Below are 20,236 nucleotides of genomic sequence, written 5' to 3'. Positions count from 1 at the left end.
ATACAAGCAAAGAAGGTGGAAGCCAACATACAAGCCAAGAAGGTGGAAGCCAACAAGGTAAACAAGCCAACATGCAATCCAAGAAGATAGGAGCGAACTAGCAATCCAAGAAGGTGGAAGCCAACAAGGTTAAGAAGCCAACATGCAAGTCAAGAAGATAGGAGCCAACTAGCAATCCAAGAAGGTGGAAGCCAACAAGGTTAAGAAGCCAACATGCAAGTCAAGACGATAGGAGCCAACTAGCAATCCAAGAAGATAGGAGCGAACTCGCAATCCAAGAAGATAGAAGCCAACTAGCAATCCAAGAAGATAGGAGCGAACTCGCAATCCAAGAAGATAGAAGCCAACATGCAATCCAAGAAGATAGGAGCGAACATGCAATTCAAGAAGATAGAAGCCAACATGCAATCCAAGAAGGTGGAAGCCAACATGCAATCCAAGAAGTTAGGAGCGAACATGCAATCCAAGAAGATAGAAGCCAACATGCAATCCAAGAAGGTGGAAGCCAACATGCAATCCAAGAAGATAGGAGCGAACATGCAATCCAAGAAGGTGGAAGCCAACATGCAATCCAAGAAGATAGAAGCCAACATGCAATCCAAGAAGGTGGAAGCCAACATGCAATCCAAGAAGATAGAAGCCAACATGCAATCCAAGAAGATAGAAGCCAACATGCAATCCAAGAAGGTGGAAGCCAACATGCAATCCAAGGAGATAGAAGCCAACATGCAATCCAAGAAGATAGAAGCCAACATGCAATCCAAGGAGATAGAAGCCAACATGCAATCCAAGAAGGTGGAAGCCAACATGCAATCCAAGAAGATAGAAGCCAACATGCAATCCAAGAAGATAGAAGCCAACATGCAATCCAAGAAGGTGGAAGCCAACATGCAATCCAAGAAGATAGAAGCCAACATGCAATCCAAGAAGGTGGAAGCCAACATGCAATCCAAGAAGATAGAAGCCAACATGCAATCCAAGAAGGTGGAAGCCAACATGCAATCCAAGAAGATAGGAGCGAACATGCAATCCAAGAAGATAGAAGCCAACATGCAATCCAAGAAGGTGGAAGCCAACATGCAATCCAAGAAGATAGAAGCCAACATGCAATCCAAGAAGATAGAAGCCAACATGCAATCCAAGAAGGTGGAAGCCAACATGCAATCCAAGAAGATAGAAGCCAACATGCAATCCAAGAAGGTGGAAGCCAACATGCAATCCAAGAAGATCAGCAAGCCAAAAAGGTGGAAGTGAACAAGATCAGCAAGCCAACATTGATAAAAGGAATATGCTGTCAAAAAATAACAGACACGAGTACATGAGCCTGGCATTAGTTGGTGGACATTAAATATCCCATGGTGTCCTTCCCGAAGGTTAGTCGAGTTATCGTCGGCACCCTGAACAAATTACAAAGTTCTGCGAGAACAGACAGAAAAAAAAAAACTGCAACAGTAGCACATTCGTACTCGCAGCAACAACTACATTGACGCAAACCTGCAGCCAGCTGCCGTATATATGAGAAGAAAAGAAAGAAGAAGAAGAAGAAGAAGCAGCCTGGACCCAACATATAACAATCAGTCAGATGACCTAAGGCTGTAGTGCCTCGACTCTATTGACAAAATAATCTTCAATAATTAGCTGTCCTAACATTCTTTAAGTCAAGTGGCAATTCCAGTTTATACATCCCACCAACAGTTCAGGTTGATGAGGAATCTCACATTTGTCTTTATCTATTTTTTTTTACAACAAATGGATGAGTTTGTGTGTGTGTGTTTCAGGCATACTTTTTGTGTGTATTAATTACATACATCTATTAATTAATTATGTATTACATACAATTGTAATGTACCTTTTAACTATTTAGACTGCTGAGACCCCTTTCACGTTTGAATACCCTTTAAGACCCCTCAGAACTTTAAGACCCCAAAGACCCCTAAAACACAGGGGATCCAAAAGTCCTCGAGGATCCAAAGCACCCAGAAGACCCAAAAGTACCAAAAATACCCCGATTATCCCGAATATCCCAAAGACCAAAAAGACCCAAAAGACCCAAACGTCCCTGACAACCCAAAAGATCCAGAGGACCCAATAGAACAAGAGGACTAAAAACTCCCATACCCAAACGACACTGAAGACCCAAAAGTCCTCGAGCACCCAAAAGACTCCAATGACCCAAAATAGTCAGAGTCTGGCAGACAGGTATGCTACAACGCGGTGAAGACCAATGAAGATTTGGTCCAATCTACCAATCGGCCCACTTGTTATGCTAAAGTCTCATCTCAAGGTATATGGAATCCCTCTCTGCTTTGGTCGGCTACTCTGTTGTTATTCGTGTTTTTATTTTAAGCTCAACGGCTTGGTGATTTGACTTTGGGATGCAATGAATTGTGAACTTAGAAACCATATAGCATCACAACAGTGTGGTGGAAAAGGTGCAAAGAAAGTCATAGTATTGGAATGAAAACACTTACCTTGTGAGATTTCTTAATTGGAGATTTGTCACACCTTTGAGAACACACACGCACACACACATGATTTTACGCCATGCTTTAATCCAACTTCAGAAAGAGATCTATGAGCAAGGAGCACAACTTGAGGCAGGATTTGACAATAATATCAGGAATGAAACATCGCAACAAAACATCGTTTCAATAAACAACAATTGGAATACATTTACATTGTTGAAAAATAAATGTTAAATTTAGGAATTTTCATCTTCCCACCAAACCTTTCATATACTCACTGGACAATTGTCATATATTTGCACCACCTTAGCAGAAATACAGCCATTAATTACAATAGTCAATGTAAAAACAGATCCTCTCAACCAAAGGTCCAGTGAGCTTATTTCCAATCCAAGCAAAATGATGAAATCCATTGTTTCTACTGATGTCAAGTCTTTCCGCTTTTCAAAACGCCTGATCTCTGACTATCAATTTGGATTAAATTCTGGTCACTCAAGCAATGAGTCTGGCAGCCTGCACTGTTTGTCAAGCTCACTTCTGGTGGCATACAAAGTTACCTTCCTACCTTTGCTTTCTTACTTCCTCCACTTGCACAGTCAATGTGATGTTATAAATGGAACGCTCTCCTTCTCTCTCCTCTCCCAGTGGAGGCTTGAGGTCCCCAAGGTGTGTGTTGGGCCCAGGCGTGTTCCTCCACTTCATAAATGACCACTCTGATGCTCTTGGAAACACTCTCTGCCTCTTTGCAAATGACTCCATTTGTGTTGTACAATAACCCAATATGGTTGCCAGACCACGTGACCGATGACATCATAAATTTACATTGTCTAATATAATTGTTCCGTAGATCATGCTCAGGAAATTTCAAAATGATCGGACTATGGTGAAAATTCCGTGTCCATCGGACCAACAGTTGCAGAGAAAAAAAAAATCATACTGATTGGATAAAGCATTGTACTTGTCGAATTATGACGTCATAATGAAGGCATCGAAGACATCATCATTAACATATCCTATTCCCCATGGGGAGTACTTGACAATGAGCAATGTTTAATTATTTCCCATGCAATGATTTTCCAAGATGGCGGCCATACCACGTGACATATGACGTCATAATTATCGCTAAAAAAAAGTTCTGCAGGCGGTGGAGCTCCTATGATGCAAAATTTCGTGTCAATGAGATTATCTGGGTCAGAAAGCAGAAAATTCCAAGAGTGTTTCAATATTGATTGATTGCACGGCACTACACACACCCACAAACTAATTCCGGCAGATGGGAATTTAAAACATGCAGACACGAACGACATATGTAAGTACCCATGGCATACGTACGACACAAGCAAATGATCGCTTAACCCCGCTTTTCACTTCCTGAGTGCAGGATAAATCAAATCAAAAGATTCTATCTTTGGGCAACGTAAATGTTTCGACAAATACAGCATACCTGACATAAAACAGCATGTAGGCCTTTTGTTTCAGTACAGTCGTGATTTTTACTTCCTTTACATCTTCATTCTTCTTCATATACCAGGCTCGATTACTTCCCTGCAAGAGCAATTATTGCAATACTAATGAGTACAAAGGAAACAGAAAAAGAGCAATCAGCATTTAACAAAATTAAAACTATGTCAAAAAGGTTTGACAAATATTGATATCTTTGGTGAGTTAGCATTAAGCTGTCTATGAGATTATCTGGATCAGAAAGCAGAAAATTCCAAGAGTGTTTCAATATTGATTGATTGCACGGCACTACACACACCCACAAACTAATTCCGGCAGATGGGAGGCCAAGTTCAACACTGATCTGAGGGACGGCGCACACACACTGACACTGATGAATCACCCTGCCTGCGAAACACCAGGATGACAGTTTATAGCGTCATTGGCGTGTGTGTGTGTGTGTAACCTTTCTCAGAGATGGCTGAACGGATCTTCCATCAAACTTTCAGAGGTTCATCAGTGAATGTCGTGGAGTGTTTTAGGCAAAAATAAATTTGATAATTTTGAAAAAAAAAGTTCGATTCAGTATATATATATATATATATACACAAAGAATTAAGTTAAGCACCCCCCCCCGTTTTTTTACAACCTCGCACATTACAAGTTTGTTGTCGTCAAAACAGTGTAATATACCCATGATATTGCTATATTTTCTGGAGAAGTGATATTATGGTCACATAAAAACATAACAATCATGCCGTTTTCAATATTTTATTCTGAATAATTTAAGGTGAAATTTTTTGGGAATTTTAGGCATATTTTCACCTCAATTTAAGTATGGAGCTATAGGTCCATCACGGACAGTGTGGATGACGTTTATGTTTTCTAACGTACAGTCATTGTTCTGAGAAGACCTCTAGCAATCTTTGCGTCAATAACGTGTGTAGGACCCACGTGATCGGATCACTGACTCAACCAATCACTTTTTTTCACTTTGATCACTCAATTTCATCAATGGATAATTGCTAATGTCATACCAATCATTATTTGATCTCACATACCTTAGAATATATGCCAATGTATACATATACACAAATAATATATATTAGGGGGTGCTTACCTTAATTCGTTGTGTAGGGGTGCTTAACTTAATTCTTTGTGTATATATACACTACATGGTCAAAAGTATGTTTACACCCAAGCATCACGCCTGTTTGTGCTAGTCGAACACCTAATTACAAAATCATGGGTTGGTCCCCCCTTTGCTGCTATAACAGCCTCCAGTCTTCTGGGAAGACTTTCGACTATATGTTGGAACATTGCTGCGGGGATTTGCTTCCATTCAGCCACAAGAGCGTTAGTGAGGTCGGGCACTGATATTGGGCGATTAGGCCTGGCTCACAGTCGGCATTCCAATTCATCCCAAAGGTGTTTGATGGGGTCGAGGTCAGGGCTCTGTGCAGGCCAGTCAAGTTCTTCCACACGGATCTCGACAAACGATTTCTGTATGGACTTCGCTTTGTGCACTGGGGCATTGTCATGCTGAAACAGGAAAGAGCCTTCCCCAAAACTGTTGCTACAAATTTGGAAGCACACAATTGTCTAGAATGTCATTGTATACTGTAGCGTTAAGATTCCCCTTCACTGGAACTAAGGGGCCCAGCCCGAACCATGAAAAACAGCCCCAGACCATTATTTATCCTCCACCAAACTTTAAAGGTGGCACTATACATTTGGGCAGGTGGCGTTCTCCTGGCATCCACCAAACTCAGATTCATCCCGCGGAGTGCCAGATGGTGAAGTGTGATTCATCACTCCCGAGAACGCGTTTCCACTGCTCCAGAGTCCAATGGCGGCAAGCTTTACACCACTGCAGCCGATGCTTGGCATTGCGCATGGTTATCTTAGGCTTTTGCGCGGCTGCTCGGACACGGAAACCCATTTCATGAAGCTCCTGACGACCAGTTGTTGTGCTGACGTTGCTTTCAGAGGCAGATTGGAACTCAGTAGTGAGTGTTGCACCGAGGACAGACGATTTTTACGCGCTTCAGCACTCCGCGGTCCCGTTCTGTGAGCTTGTGTGGCCTACCACTTTGTGGCTGAGCTGATGTTGCTTCGAGACGTTTCCACTTCACAATAACAGCACTTACAATTGACCGGGGCAGCTCTTACAGGGCAAAAACTTGACGAACTGACTTGTTGGAAAGGTGGCATCCAATGATGGTGCCACGTTGAAAGTCACTGAGCTCTTAAGCTCGGCCCAATCGACTTCAAAATGTTTGTCGATGGAGAATGCATGGCTGTGTGCTTGATAATATATACCTGTCAGCAATGGGTGTGGCTGAAACAGCCAAATCCACTAATTATAATGGGTGTCTGCATACCTTTGGCCATGTAGTGCAAATATGTACAGTATATATATATATATATATATATATATATATATATATATATATATATATATATTAATTGTAAAGATACAGGTGCACACAAAATAGTTTAATTTGAAACGAATTAAATAATTAAACTATCACAGAACATGGTTATACGAGCTGTTGAGAAGGACAGTACTTAAGTGGCCATCAGCTAGTGATTATAATGGATGCAAGTGGACATATTTATATTGCACATTTATGTGCCATCTCGTTCTTCTATGAGCCAGGCCTTTGTGTACAAAATAATAATAATAAGGGGACAGAAGCATGTTATCTTCCCATCAACGTAAACATCTATGACAGCTATACCTTGACATATGAGAGATAACTGCCCGATGTGCAGTCTTCGCCAGTGTGAACAATGGCGGCGTAAAGCTTGTACATCAGTTTGGCCTTGCAGGGGTGTGTTAGGTATGGGCGCAGGTCCAACTCTTTGGAGAACTTAACATTCTGAAAGGGAAGGAAAAACAGGAACACTTTAGGAAATGTTGTGTCATGCCACCCTGGTATGTATGCATTTGCCTTCCAATAATAAACTGAATCTCCTGCTTTGAAAAAAGGCAAAAGTATAACTGTCTCCTGTATCCTGGAACTCAAACTATGTACTGAAAACATACTGTTTCTACTATATGAACTATTTCCAAACAGAGGGGAATTTTGCATAGTGCTGCCTTTCCATAGCTTGCCCTTCAGCGCCCATCCCAGTTGCCTGGAGGGAATTAGAAGACAAAACATAGTGAGGCCTGGTACAATATGTACACCAGACAAGAAGCAGAAGTAAAATGACCTCCTCTCAAAGTGAAAAATGAGTCAGCTGGGTTTTTATTGACAACCCATTGTTGAGAGTGTAACTCTCATCAAACTTCCAGAAGCTTATAATCCAAATCTCCTGTGATTTCTCATGGGATCTAATAATATCCTCATCAGATTCTCATGAGGTTTCATGAGATATGCATCTGAGATTTTGTAAACAAAGTCTCGATGTATTCCATTGTGCCTAATTTTCACTACTTCCATTGTGGCCAACATATAATTAACCTTGTCAATCTTCCCGTTGACGGACTTGTCAAAACGCTTGAGCACCAAGGTCAGAACGTTCGGCGGATCGTGGATGGAGTGAGCGTGATAATCATACTTTGCATCGCAACTGCAAAAGAAAAATAGCAAAAGTCGTCACCAAGAAAAAGATGACATCAATATCAATCACAGGAATTGAAGTTCATTGTCATGATGAATACATTGCAACAAACTATTAAAACCAAAAGCAAAATCAAATCAAATGTTGGCAGGAACACCAAAAGTGCAACTAAAAAACAAACTTTTCTGATAAGGTGTCATTTCAGTGCCCATCCAGGTTTCCTCACAGCATTAAGCATCAATTACAGTGTTAAAGTGCATAACATGTACACCAATAACAGGACTACTACAACAACAACTACTACTACAACTACTACTACTACTACTACTACTACTACTACTACTACAACAACTACTACTACGCCACACCATTTTGCTGCTCCTCGAGGTGTGCTAATTTTCGACATTTCCTCCTCATCCTCCTCCGTTTTTGTTTGTATTGTTGTTTTGTTTTGGTTATCTTAACCGAGTTGGTTCATTTTAGTATTTTATTTTGACGTTCCGTTTGATTTAATTAGTCCTTTTGGTTTCAGGCCTAGCCGCGGCATGCGGCCGCGCCCGTGTGGGACTAGTTACGCCTTATTGCGGCGATATCGTGAAAGTACTTAGCGACCATTTTGTTCTTTGGTTTAATCATCATTTAGTGTGCTGAAATTGCTCACTGTGATGAGCAGGTGTGTCAGTGAGCATTATTTGATGAATAACGTGTATTTGTTACCTTGGTTCTGAGAGGACAATTAATTATTTTTGAATCATGCCGATGCATAATGAATGGGCTGATGTCGCTATTTTTTCACTATTTTCCTGGATTTTGTTGTTTTTTTACACCAAATTAGTTGCTATTTTTCACTATTTGCCTGGATTTTGTTGTTTTTTTTACACCAAATTAGTTGCTATTTTTTTCACTATTTCCCTGAATTTTTTTAAATCAAATTAGTTGTTATTTTTTCACTATTTTCCTGGATTTTTTTTCACCAAATTAGTTGCAATTTTTTTCACTATTTCCCTGAATTTTGTTTTTTTACACCAAATTAGTTGCTATTTTTTCACTATTTTCCTGGATTTTTGTTTTTTTTACACGAAATTAGTTGATATTTTTTCACTATTTTCCTGGATTTTGTTGTTGTTTTTTTACACCAAATTAGTTGCTATTTTTTTCACTATTTCCCTGAATTTTGTTTTTTTTACACCAAATTAGTTGATCTTTTTTCACTATTTTACTGGATTTTTGTTTTTTTTACACCAAATTAGTTGATATTTTTTCACTATTTTCCTGGATTTTTGGGTTTTTTTACACCAAATTAGTTGATATTTTTTCACTATTTTCCTGGATTTTGTTGTTGTTTTTACACCAAATTAGTTGCTATTTTTTCACTATTTTGCTGGGTTTTGTTTTTTACACCAAATTAGTTGATATTTTTTCACTATTTCCCTGAATTTTTTTTTTACACCAAATTAGTTGATATTTTTTCACTATTTTCCTGGATTTTTGGGGTTTTTTACACCAAATTAGTTGATATTTTCCACTATTTTCCTGGATTTTTTTTTACACCAAATTAGTTGCTATTTTTTCACTATTTTCCTGGATTTTTGTTTTTTTTACACCAAATTAGTTGATATTTTTTCACTATTTCCCTGAATTTTTTTTTTACACCAAATTAGTTGATCTTTTTCACTATTTTCCTGGATTTTTGTTTTTTTTACACCAAATTAGTTGATCTTTTTCACTATTTTCCTGGATTTTTGTTTTTTTACACGAAATTAGTTGATATTTTTTCACTATTTTCCTGGATTTTTGTTTTTTTTACACCAAATTAGTTGATCTTTTTCACTATTTTCCTGGATTTTTGTTTTTTTTTTACACCAAATTAGTTGATTTTTTTCACTATTTCCCTGAATTTTGTTTTTTTTACACCAAATTAGTTGCTATTTTTTCACTATTTTCCTGGATTTTTGTTTTTTTACACCAAATTAGTTGATATTTTTTCACTATTTTCCTGGATTTTTGTTTTTTTTACACCAAATTAGTTGATCTTTTTCACTATTTTCCTGGATTTTTGTTTTTTTTTACACCAAATTAGTTGATTTTTTTTCACCATTTCCCTGAATTTTGTTTTTTTTACACGAAATTAGTTGCTATTTTTTCACCATTTTACTGAACTTATACTTTTTCCACCAATTTCGTTGTTATTTTTTCACTACGTTTTTGTTCCAAAAGTGGCTATTTAAAATATATTCTATTTTTTTCCTAATTTGTTTTGTTCCAAAACTCACTCTTTAAAAACTATTTTTCTCCCAGTTGTTTTTCTTCAACTAAGAAACACACATTTAATGTGCTATTAAAAGATGAACTTGACACCTCTCATCATGTGTGTATCCTGTAAACACATGCATGATTGACTCACATGAAGAGTAAATTGAACGGTGGGCCCCACCACTGGACTACATCCAATATCATAGCATATCATTTACCACCGGAAACCCGAAGAGGGTGCGCACCCACTGCACTAACTCCCTCCAGGCTCCCACCACACCCCTGCATTGCGCTATGTCGATAGATAAAGATTTACATGCGATAACTCAATTTTATTCCTTCCCCGGGGATTTCTGAAGGTAAAATGTGAAACTTCCCACCTCTCGCAATCCACGTCCGACTCAATCCTCTGGGAGAAGTGGCGCTTCAAGGCCGACGTCACATTGGTCACGTGCTGTGGGTAAAGGGCACAACAATGAGGTGTGAAAAAATAAATTCCAAAATAACAATCGGACATGAATCGTGGCGGCAAGTGCTTCAAATACTGGCCATTTGATATCCACATTTGAGGGATATAAAATAAATTGTATTAAACGAAACATATGGATGAATCATCGTGCCTGTGAAACACCAGGATAACAGTTTTTGTTTGGGAAACAAATAACATGTTTTGATAACTCCCCCTTCAGTGGAGGATGAATGTGCATGTGACGTCACCACATTGGTTGTCCGCCATCTTGGTGTACAAGCAAACAAAAGGAAACTACATGTGGGCTGCATCTTTGTGTTTACATCAGTTAAAAGAGAAGTTAAAATGGTGAAGCTTTGCGCATTATTTTGTTGTGACAATTGTACCGATGGAGGATTGGTTACCGTGTCATAGACTACCGACGGCACAACAATATGGAGACTTGCGAGTTATGAGGGACGCGTTCAAGTTGGATTCGGAATGAGATTCTCACAGCAGTCCAAGAAACGGCAAACGTGTGTGTGTGTGTGTGTGTGTGTATCAATATGTGTATGTATGTGTGTGTGTGTGTATCAATATGTGTATTTGTGTGTTTGTGTGTGTGTATCAATATGTGTATTTGTGTGTGTGTGAGTGTGTGTGTCAATATGTGTATTTGTGTGTGAGAGAGAGTGTGTGTGTGTGTGTGTGTGTGTGTGTGTGTGTGTGTGTGTGTGTGTGTGTGTGTGTGTGTGTGTTGAGTGTGTGTTTGTGTGTGTGTATCAATATGTGTATTTGTGTGTTTGTGTGTGTGTATGTGTGTTTGTGTGTGTGTGTGTGTGTGTGTCAATATCTGTATTTGTGTGTGTGTGTGTGTGTGTGTGTGTGTGTGTTTGTGTTTGTGTGTGTGTGTGTGTGTGTCAATATGTGTATTTGTGTGTTTGTGTGTGTGTGTGTATCAATATGTGTATTTGTGTGTTTGTCTGTGTGTATGTGTGTATGTGTGTTTGTGTGTGTGTGTGTGTGTGTGTGTGTGTTAATATCTGTGTGTGTGTGTGTGTGTGTGTGTGTGTGTGTGTGTTTGTGTTTGTGTGTGTGTGTATCAATATGTGTATTTGTGTGTTTGTGTGTGTGTATCAATATGTGTATTTGTGTGTGTGTGTGTGTGTGTGTGTGTGTGTGTTTGTGTGTGTGTGTGTGTGTGTGTATTTGTGTGTGTGTGTAAGTTGTTGTTGGATATCTGAACTGTATTGATGGATACTGATACTGCATCCATGTTTTGACCGTCTGAAACTCCCTTGAAGTAAACATATCTGCCCTCAACTTTTCAGGATTGACAGGAGTAGACCCAGCAGAACTCGAACTTGAACTGGCTGGTTTGCAGGAAGGACAAGGACATGTGGAGTTCGAAATTCAGAGGCTTCGTGACCAAACTCGAAAGTCGAGAAAGGCACAGATCTACCCTGTTACAGATCTACCCTGGTACAGATCTACCCTGGCACAGATCTACCCTGGCACAGGTCTACCCTGGCACAGATCTACCCTGGCACAGATCTTCCCTGGTACAGATCTACCCTGGTACAGATCTACCCTGGTACAGATCTACCCTGGCACAGATCTACCCTGGCACAGATCTACCCTGGCACAGGTCTACCCTGGCACAGATCTACCCTGGCACAGATCTACCCTGGCACAGGTCCACCCTTGTACAGGTCTACCCTGTTACAGATCTACCCTGGCACAGATCTACCCTTGTACAGGTCTATTCTGGTACAGATATACCCTGGCACAGATCTACCCTGGCACAGATCTACCCTGGCACAGGTCTACCCTTGTACAGGTCTACCCTTGTACAGGTCTATTCTGGTACAGATCTACCCTGGCACAGGTCTACCCTTGTACAGGTCTATTCTGGTACAGATCTACCCTGGCACAGATCTACCCTGGCACAGATCTACCCTGGCACAGGTCTACCCTTGTACAGGTCTACCGTGGCACAGAACTACACTGGCACAGATCTACCCTGGTACATATCTACCCTGGTACAGATCTAACCTGGTACAGATCTACCCTGGTACAGAGCTAACCTGGTACAGATCTACCCTGGTACAGGTCTACCCTTGTAGAGGTCTATCCTGGTACAGATCTACCCTGGCACAGGTCTACCCTTGTACAGTTCTATCCTGGTACAGATCTACCCTGGCACAGGTCCACCCTGGTACAGATCTAACCTGGTACAGATGTACCCTGGTACAGGTCTACCCTTGTACAGGTCTATCCTGGTACAGATCTACCTTGGCACAGGTCTACCCTTGTACAGGTCTACCCTGGTACAGATCTACGCTGGCACAGGTCCACCCTGGCACAGATCTAACCTGGTACAGATCTAACCTGGTACAGATCTACACTGGCACAGGTCTACCCTGGCACAGGTCTACCCTTGTACAGGTCTACCCTTGTACAGGTCTACCCTTGTACAGGTCTATCCTGGTAGAGATCTAACCTGGTACAGATTTACCCTGGTACAGATCTAACCTGGTACAGATCTAACCTGGTACAGATCTACCCTGCCACTTCAACACAGTTGTCCTGAATTCGATGATTTCAAAAAAACAAGCCAATTGTGTTTGAAGTTTGGAATTCTTTACCGGATACCGACAGTAACATGGAGAGATATGCACTTGGCATTCTGTCCACCTTCGGATATACTTTCCGATGCGAGCAGGTGTTTTCAAGTATGAATTTCATAAAAAATCACACTGAGAAACTAATTGAACAAGGCGAGTTCAGAGTCTTGCTTGAAAATGAAAACGACTCCATTCTGTCCAAACATCGAACAACTCTGCAGAGAAACTCGACAGCAGAAATTGAACTAGAATATGGGTAATCTGACTCAAGATACTGAAGAAAAATGAATGGCCGCTTTAGTGATGGAAACGCAATAAACATGTGTTGAGTTACAAATCAATGTTTGTGACTTTTTCCTGTTATTCAATTCCAGAACAATGCAGCTCTCAATATATTACCTTTTGACCAAATTTGGAAAAAATGGATCTTCTTGTCATTTGGGTTAGGTGAGGAGGCACAGCCCCACCCTCTTCCCACATGTGCAGGGTGGTAGTGCCTCGACAGATTGCATGTCACTGCATATACGATGCATTTACGATGGACAGAGTCAGAAACGGGGCGTATGGATTGGGTCTCGCTCGTCCGTCCGTCTGTCTGTGCATGCGTGTATCCACAACCATATATCGTACATGTTTGGACCGATTTTGCTCATAGTAGACACAAAGACAACACATGATTGTATACATATGCACATCATTTTGTTTCGCGATGCGATCAACGATGACCGACTGGCGGCCATTTTAGATGCAAAAAACCTGATGTGGAACACTTCCTCAACCATATCTCGGAGATGTATGGACGAATTTTGTTCATACTTGACACAAAGACAACACATGATTGTATACATATGCACATCATTTTGTTTCGCGATGCGATCAAAGATGGCCGACTGGCGGTCATTTTAGATGCAAAAAAAACCCAATGTTAAACACGTCCTCAACCATTTCTCGGACATGCATTTATTGATCTTATTCAAACTTGCCGCACAGATAAGGAATGAGGGCTTACATATGCAAAATGTTTTGTTTTGGAATCCCACCAAAAATGGCCGACTGGCGGCCGTTTAGCTCTGTAAAGCAAAATTACTAAAACCATGGGGGCCATGACATTTTATGTCTTATTGTCCTTGTTAAATCGTCAAAACGAAATTCCAATGTGTATTTCAGAGAGTGAGTTGGGGTCAGAATTTCTGGCGTATTTGAACATGTGAGTTCAAAAGATAGCTCCTCGTCACAGGTCTGTCATGTGAAGTCAGAGGAGATTTAATAAGACCAGCCAAAATCACCCGGCGTTCCCCGGGTTCTTTTTGAATGCATTTACTACTATAATTCAGCTTTTACTCGCGGCCGTGGAAGATTGACTACTATATAATTTAGCTCAGCTTTTAATTGTGAAATGGGCCCAGCCCGGCCGAAGCGGCCTCGACCGGCCTCGCCACCGAGCCGATAACCTTCCCGGGGCCCGTCCCGACATTTTTTGTATTGGAGGTTTCCTCCTATATTTCACCGTTCAGGAGATTAGCTTGCGCAGACAAACAAACAAACAAACAAAAACTTTTCTTTCACATATTTTGATAGAAGATAGAAGATAGATATGTATGTAAAAAAAAATACAGTACATGTTGATACATGTAAAGTAATTTTTTTAAACGGTCTTTGGGGTTGCAGATCTGATTTTTAATGAAGTTTTTACATACCTTTATGTCCAACACGATATGTTCGACATATTCATGGAGATGCGACACCTTTGAACAAAACTTGCATTTCACTGTAAAATTGGCAAGAAAAAAAAGATTCCAAGGTTGAAACGTAACTCAAGCAAATAACAATGCACGCATTTTACTGAAACAGTTGGACAATAACATATATGTAAAGTACACAACCATTTTATAATGCACGTCACATGATGGCTCGGTCATATAAATACAGACTCTTCACTGCCATTTCGCACAATAAGGATTTATTTTATATGCTCGTTTCCAGATATTTACACTCAATCACAGGACTTCATTCCGTCTGATATTTAGCTTTGGCAATGTGCGAGTTACAAGCAATGAAAGTTGATGGTTTGCCAAAGTTTCAAACAACTCTGGCAGGAATTCCAGTCTTGAAAATGACTATTGAAAGTCTTTGGAGAAGACAAACTCAAAGTTGAAATCTGAAGTTGAAACCAAAAATCACTGAAAAGTTGAAATTTGTTTTATTTCATTTTTCTACCTGTAAAAATGTTTTTACCTCCGCCACCAAAGGTAGATGGAGGTTATGTTTTCATCCATGTCTGTCTGTCATACTTTCTTATTGTCTGTCTGTCTGTTTGTGAACAAGATATCTCAAAAAGTTGTGGATGGATTCGAACCAAATTTGGCAGAGATGTCGTGTATGTGACATCGACGAAATGATTCGATTTTGGTGGAGATGCGGATTCGAATCCGGCTACTAGAATTTTAAAAGGGATTCTTCACCATTGGGAGATGGGGCCAAAAACGATACATAGCAGGATATCTCAAAAAGTTGTGGACGGATTTGGACGAAACTTGGTGCACAGGTTGGGTGTACGACAAGGACTATTCAGTTCGATTTTTGTGAAAATCTGAATACGCATTTGGATATGACAATTATTTAATTTTTATGTGATTCTTCACCATTGAGTGATGGGGCTAAAACCAACATATAGCAGGATATCTCAAAAGGTTATGGACGGATTTGGATGAAACTTGGTGCACAGGTTTTGTGTGTGACAAGGAAGAATCGATTCAATTTTGGTGAAGATCCGGATCCGGCTGGTAGAAGTTTTTAAGTGATACTTCACCATTGAGTGATAGGTCCAAAAATGATATGCATACAGCAGGATATCTCAAAAAGTTGTGGACGGATGATTTTGATTAAATGTGATTCTGTATTGTGATTTTCTGCTCTACTCTGGGATACAAAACGTAAACTGTTCACCTGGCGAAGGTGTGCTCTCTACTGAGTGCCATTCTAGTTCTCGCCTGGTAATTACAAACTAATGATATTTTGAATCATAGACTATCTTACTTTCTTGTTTTCTGAGTTTTTCGCCAATATTCTATTTTGTGGTGTCAGTCAACCCAAACCTAGTCAATCGAGCACATAGTCAACCCAGTTGTCCGGCTTTCTGATACACAATAATTATCCAAAGCAAGCGTTACGCCTAGGTCCCCCGTCGGTGAAGTGATGTGAGTTGACAAAGTGTAAGACGCAAGGTGGCCATCTTGGATTTTGACGTGGCGACCCAATTTTCAACAGCGTTCTCCCTTATGCATAGGTACACCCACACACCAGATTAGAAGTTAGTAGTTCGTTTATTTTTCAAGATATTTCGCTCACAATGTTCACAAATATATATGGTGGCGGCCATCTTGGATTTTGACGTGGCGATCCAATTTTCAATAGCGTTCTTCCTTATGCCTAGATACACCCACACACCTGATTAGAAGTTGGTACTTCGCATATTTTTCAAGATATTCCGCTCACAATGTTCAGACATACATGGCGTCAGACATACATGGCGGCAGCCATCTTGGATTTTTACGTGCGTTGCGCCCACAAACCAAATTAGAATTCAATTCCTTTTCTTGCACACGTACGCACGCACGCACGCCCACACGCACGCACGCACGCACGCCCACACGCACGCACGGACGAACGGACGCACGCACGGACACACGGACGGAGGGGAAAACCATAGTCCCCCTTTCGCTCCGCGGTGCGACGGTGGACAAAAAACCTCCCTCACACTTCCTGACCAATCAGCGGTGACAGACTGAAGATAAGGTGTAATATAACGAGCTGCTAATTGCTCAGGAAGTTGCTCTTCATATATTTGTAAACAAGAGAAAATCAGCGTTAAATCATGTATAAAATGAGCTCCATTATGAGCATTAGACCATTAAAAATAAATAAATAAATAAAAACAAAAGCTTGCGGTGGCCGGTAAAACAGAAAAAAATATTTTGTTGCACATGTACACATTGTTTGGTTTGGAAAACATTGTTTAAAAGACATATTTAACTGATTTCAACGTTTTCAACGGTTTCAACGACTGTTCCCTCGTTGCTTACCTGGTGTTCAAAATGTTCCATACAAATATTAAATCGTATCATTTTACTTTAAATATAGTCTTCAGAAGAACGACAATTGTGAGATTTGCTGATGGTATGTAAAATATAAAATAGTTTTTCCGATTGGAATTTTTTCACAATTCTTCACTTTTCCGGTAAACTTGTGGTCATACCATGAATTTATTTGTTAAACATTTTAATGTTGACATATGCAAGTATATATTTTCAAATTGTGTGGTAAACATGTGGAATGAATTGCCTCGTGAAATAGTCTCACAATGTTCTAAAACGTGTTTAGCTCACCTGGAACGAAGTTCAGGGGAGCTTATACGATGGTGCGTCGTCAGTCAGTCCGTCAGTCAGTCTGTCAGTCCGTCCGTCAGTCCATCCGTTCGTCAGTCCGTCCGTCAGTCCGTCCGTCCGTCAGTCCGTCAGTCCGTCCATCCGTCAGTCAGTCAGTCCGTCCATCCGTCAGTCCGTCCATCTGTCAGTCCGTCCATCCGTCAGTCTGTCCATCCGTCAGTCCATCCATCCGTCAGTCCGTCCATCCGTCAGTCCGTCAGTCCATCTGTAAACACTTGAAACTTAATCTCAAATCGCTGATGGGATTGCGACCAAATTTGGCACAAATTATATTTGTTGTGTTGTGACTAAAGTTTGTTCACGGCATCAGGGTCTAAGACAGTATACCGGGGGTCAAAGCGGATCCAGGTATTTATTGATCCAGGTAGGTATTTGCTTTATTCTCAGAAACTACATATGCAATTCTGATGAAACTTCACCACAGCCTTAATCACCCATGTTCTCCCAAAGTTTGTTCCTGGCATTTAAAAAATCGGGGTCTAAGGTGGTCTATGGGGGGCTTGCCCCCCAAAATAGGTATTTGCATTTTGCTCAGAACCTACACACACAATTTTGATGAAACTTCACCACAACCTTCATCATCCGTGACATACCAATGTTTGTTGAAGGTCTTGGAAAAATTGGGGTCTGAGGAGGAATAACAGGGTGGGAGGGGAGGAGTATGGTTGCCCCCCAAAATAGATATTTTTTTATTTGATTGTTTAAAGTGTCATGATTATGTTAGTATGATTCTACATGCCGCCCTGTCTTCGAGCAAGCATTGAAATTGGTTTAAAATACCTTTAGTCCGTGCCGTATACTGTTTATTCTACCAGGTGAGTGTCAGGGGTATTGCCCCTGTTTTAAGAATCGATACTGTTTTGAACAACTCAATATGGGTAAATATTTAAGGGGCAGGGTATTCGAAGTTGATCAATCGACCTGACCCACCAACTTGCAATATTATAAATATACATATATATATATATATAGTCATGTGAAAAAGTAAGTACACCCCATGTAAAGTTTTGACTTTTTCAACATATTTCAACATTCAGCTATTTGATCTTCATTTCAACAATATTGATAGATAAAGGTGATATAATATAACAAATATCATGAAACATTTACATTTTGTAGGCCATTGTATAATTTAAATAAACATAAATGCAAATTTCGCATGTGGAAAAAGTAAGTACACCCCCACATTTATTCATTTTTGGAGAATAAGAAATCGATGTAGAAATAAGAAAGCAGGAATGCGAGAAGGCAGGAAAATTTATGATTTTAGGTGATGCTTACTTTTGATCTTTAGACCTTTTGACAAAATTATTAATTTGTCTTCTCCATATTCTCATCATAAAGTTTTGTTGAAAATTTCATGACAAAAGCTCAAATCGTAAAAAAAAAGTTGCGGTCCGGGCAGACACACAGAAGTGATTGTAATAAACTGTTCAGCAGCTGTGTTGGGAAATTTTGGAAAGAGGTCAATCAGAGGCAAGAGAAAAGGCTGACAAAGCGAGCAACTGGATGCCAGAAGTGAACTGGAAATTCCCTTGGAAAATTAAAACTAGACTGAAGGCTGATGAGCTCTTTTTGGAGCAAAATATCTCGGAAGGATCTTCAATATCACAGCACCTCGAACACTTCCAAGAATGTAAATGGAATTGCTTTCCAAACAGCCTTTATCCAGTCAGCAACTTAATAGCCATCATCTTTATGGTCTCAATACCAGTCTTGGTGTCCAACCCAGGCAGAGAGCCATGCTGGTGAGCATCTAGTGACAATGACAATAAGACTGTGTGGGGATCACTTAACCTCATTGGCAGTGAGACCATTAGTGGAAAAGAAAAACACAAACGATGGAAATCCCCAATAAACTTACATTGTGAGTTCAGGTTTCCACCAAATGTCTGGCTTATCAGCGTTGATTTCACACTGTGTTCATGATGCCTGAAGGATATGTGACAAAATAACATCAAATCAGTATGAAGCATTGAATAGTTGTGAAGAGATAACTGCATCAAGACATTAGCTATCAAGGAAAATAGATGTTTATACACAAACTTTTTAATCTAAAATAAGCTCATGCAGCATGGAAGTAAAAGCAAAAGGCAGCTTACCATGTTTACTGCATTTAGTACTTACTGGCATTAGACCAAATATTCAAAATTATAGATGTGGTACAGCAGATTATCAAAATTGGTAACATTTTCTGTCTGGCATTAATTTCTATTAAATTTGTCTTTTTTTCAGCAAATATGTTTCATGAAATCAAACTGCAGCATAAAATCTGTAACCTACATCAGGTTACCCCCAGACGGCGTGTCTATGAGGTCCCGGACACCGCATACCACGATCAACTCTGACCGGATCCTCCCCCCCCCAACATCGGTTTGCCGTGCTGGTGAGTTAAGTGAGGCAAATAGGGACTGACATAGCAGTTACTGACAGTACCTAGTCAGTCAGTCGTGCAAAACCAACACTGCACCTGAGATCAAACTTAGATAACAAATAAAAGCTGGCTAAACACCTCAGCAGTCTTATGTTTCCAACAAAATGGACAGAATAAGTCAAGACAGGGTTTCTTAAAGAAATGGCATTTATTGCCCATAACAAAAAAGGTAAGTATTTACAACAGCAGGCCAAGCAGGTATTTACAGGCAGATGGGACAATGAAATGGCACATACTGTATGGACAATAATTACAGCATTCATAAATTCCCCTTATCTCCGACGCAAACATTCCCGCAATCCCGCCCTCGGATCCTTATCTACAATGACTTAACATACTACAATCCATATTCCAGCATCATGCATCCAATCTGGAATGGACAGATTGATGATTGGCAAAGAATGATGGGATGAATGATCGGTGACGAAGATGAGGTGATAAACAAATAAATAGATGGGGTAATGGACGGACCCCATGCACATCTTTTACTTGTTGACTCTGGCTCCCACATCCCGAATGAAGCTCGGACCCTCAGATCTCACTCCCCTTCT

General features: G+C 40.2%; 1 protein-coding gene across 1 annotated transcript in view; it reads right to left on the bottom strand.

The window, feature by feature from the left end:
* The window catches only part of LOC137430863 (ubiquitin carboxyl-terminal hydrolase 17-like protein 6), an 81,736-nt gene that overhangs the window by 10,293 nt on the left and 51,207 nt on the right, over positions 1-20,236 (bottom strand). The window contains exons 6-12 of the mRNA XM_078768603.1: positions 19,116-19,183; positions 14,504-14,574; positions 10,112-10,185; positions 7,379-7,487; positions 6,650-6,790; positions 3,910-4,010; positions 2,472-2,505 (exon numbers count right to left, since the gene is read on the bottom strand). Of these exons, the coding sequence (XP_078624729.1) occupies positions 2,472-2,505; positions 3,910-4,010; positions 6,650-6,790; positions 7,379-7,487; positions 10,112-10,185; positions 14,504-14,574; positions 19,116-19,183 (598 nt within the window). The remainder of the gene's footprint in view (positions 1-2,471; positions 2,506-3,909; positions 4,011-6,649; positions 6,791-7,378; positions 7,488-10,111; positions 10,186-14,503; positions 14,575-19,115; positions 19,184-20,236) is intronic.

This window comes from Myxine glutinosa (assembly GCF_964187855.1).
Source record: "Myxine glutinosa chromosome 7 unlocalized genomic scaffold, kmMyxGlut1.1 SUPER_7_unloc_1, whole genome shotgun sequence".
Classification (NCBI taxonomy): domain Eukaryota; kingdom Metazoa; phylum Chordata; class Myxini; order Myxiniformes; family Myxinidae; genus Myxine; species Myxine glutinosa.
The sequence above is the reverse complement of the archived record's forward strand: the minus strand, read 5'-3'. Positions and strand labels throughout refer to the sequence as shown.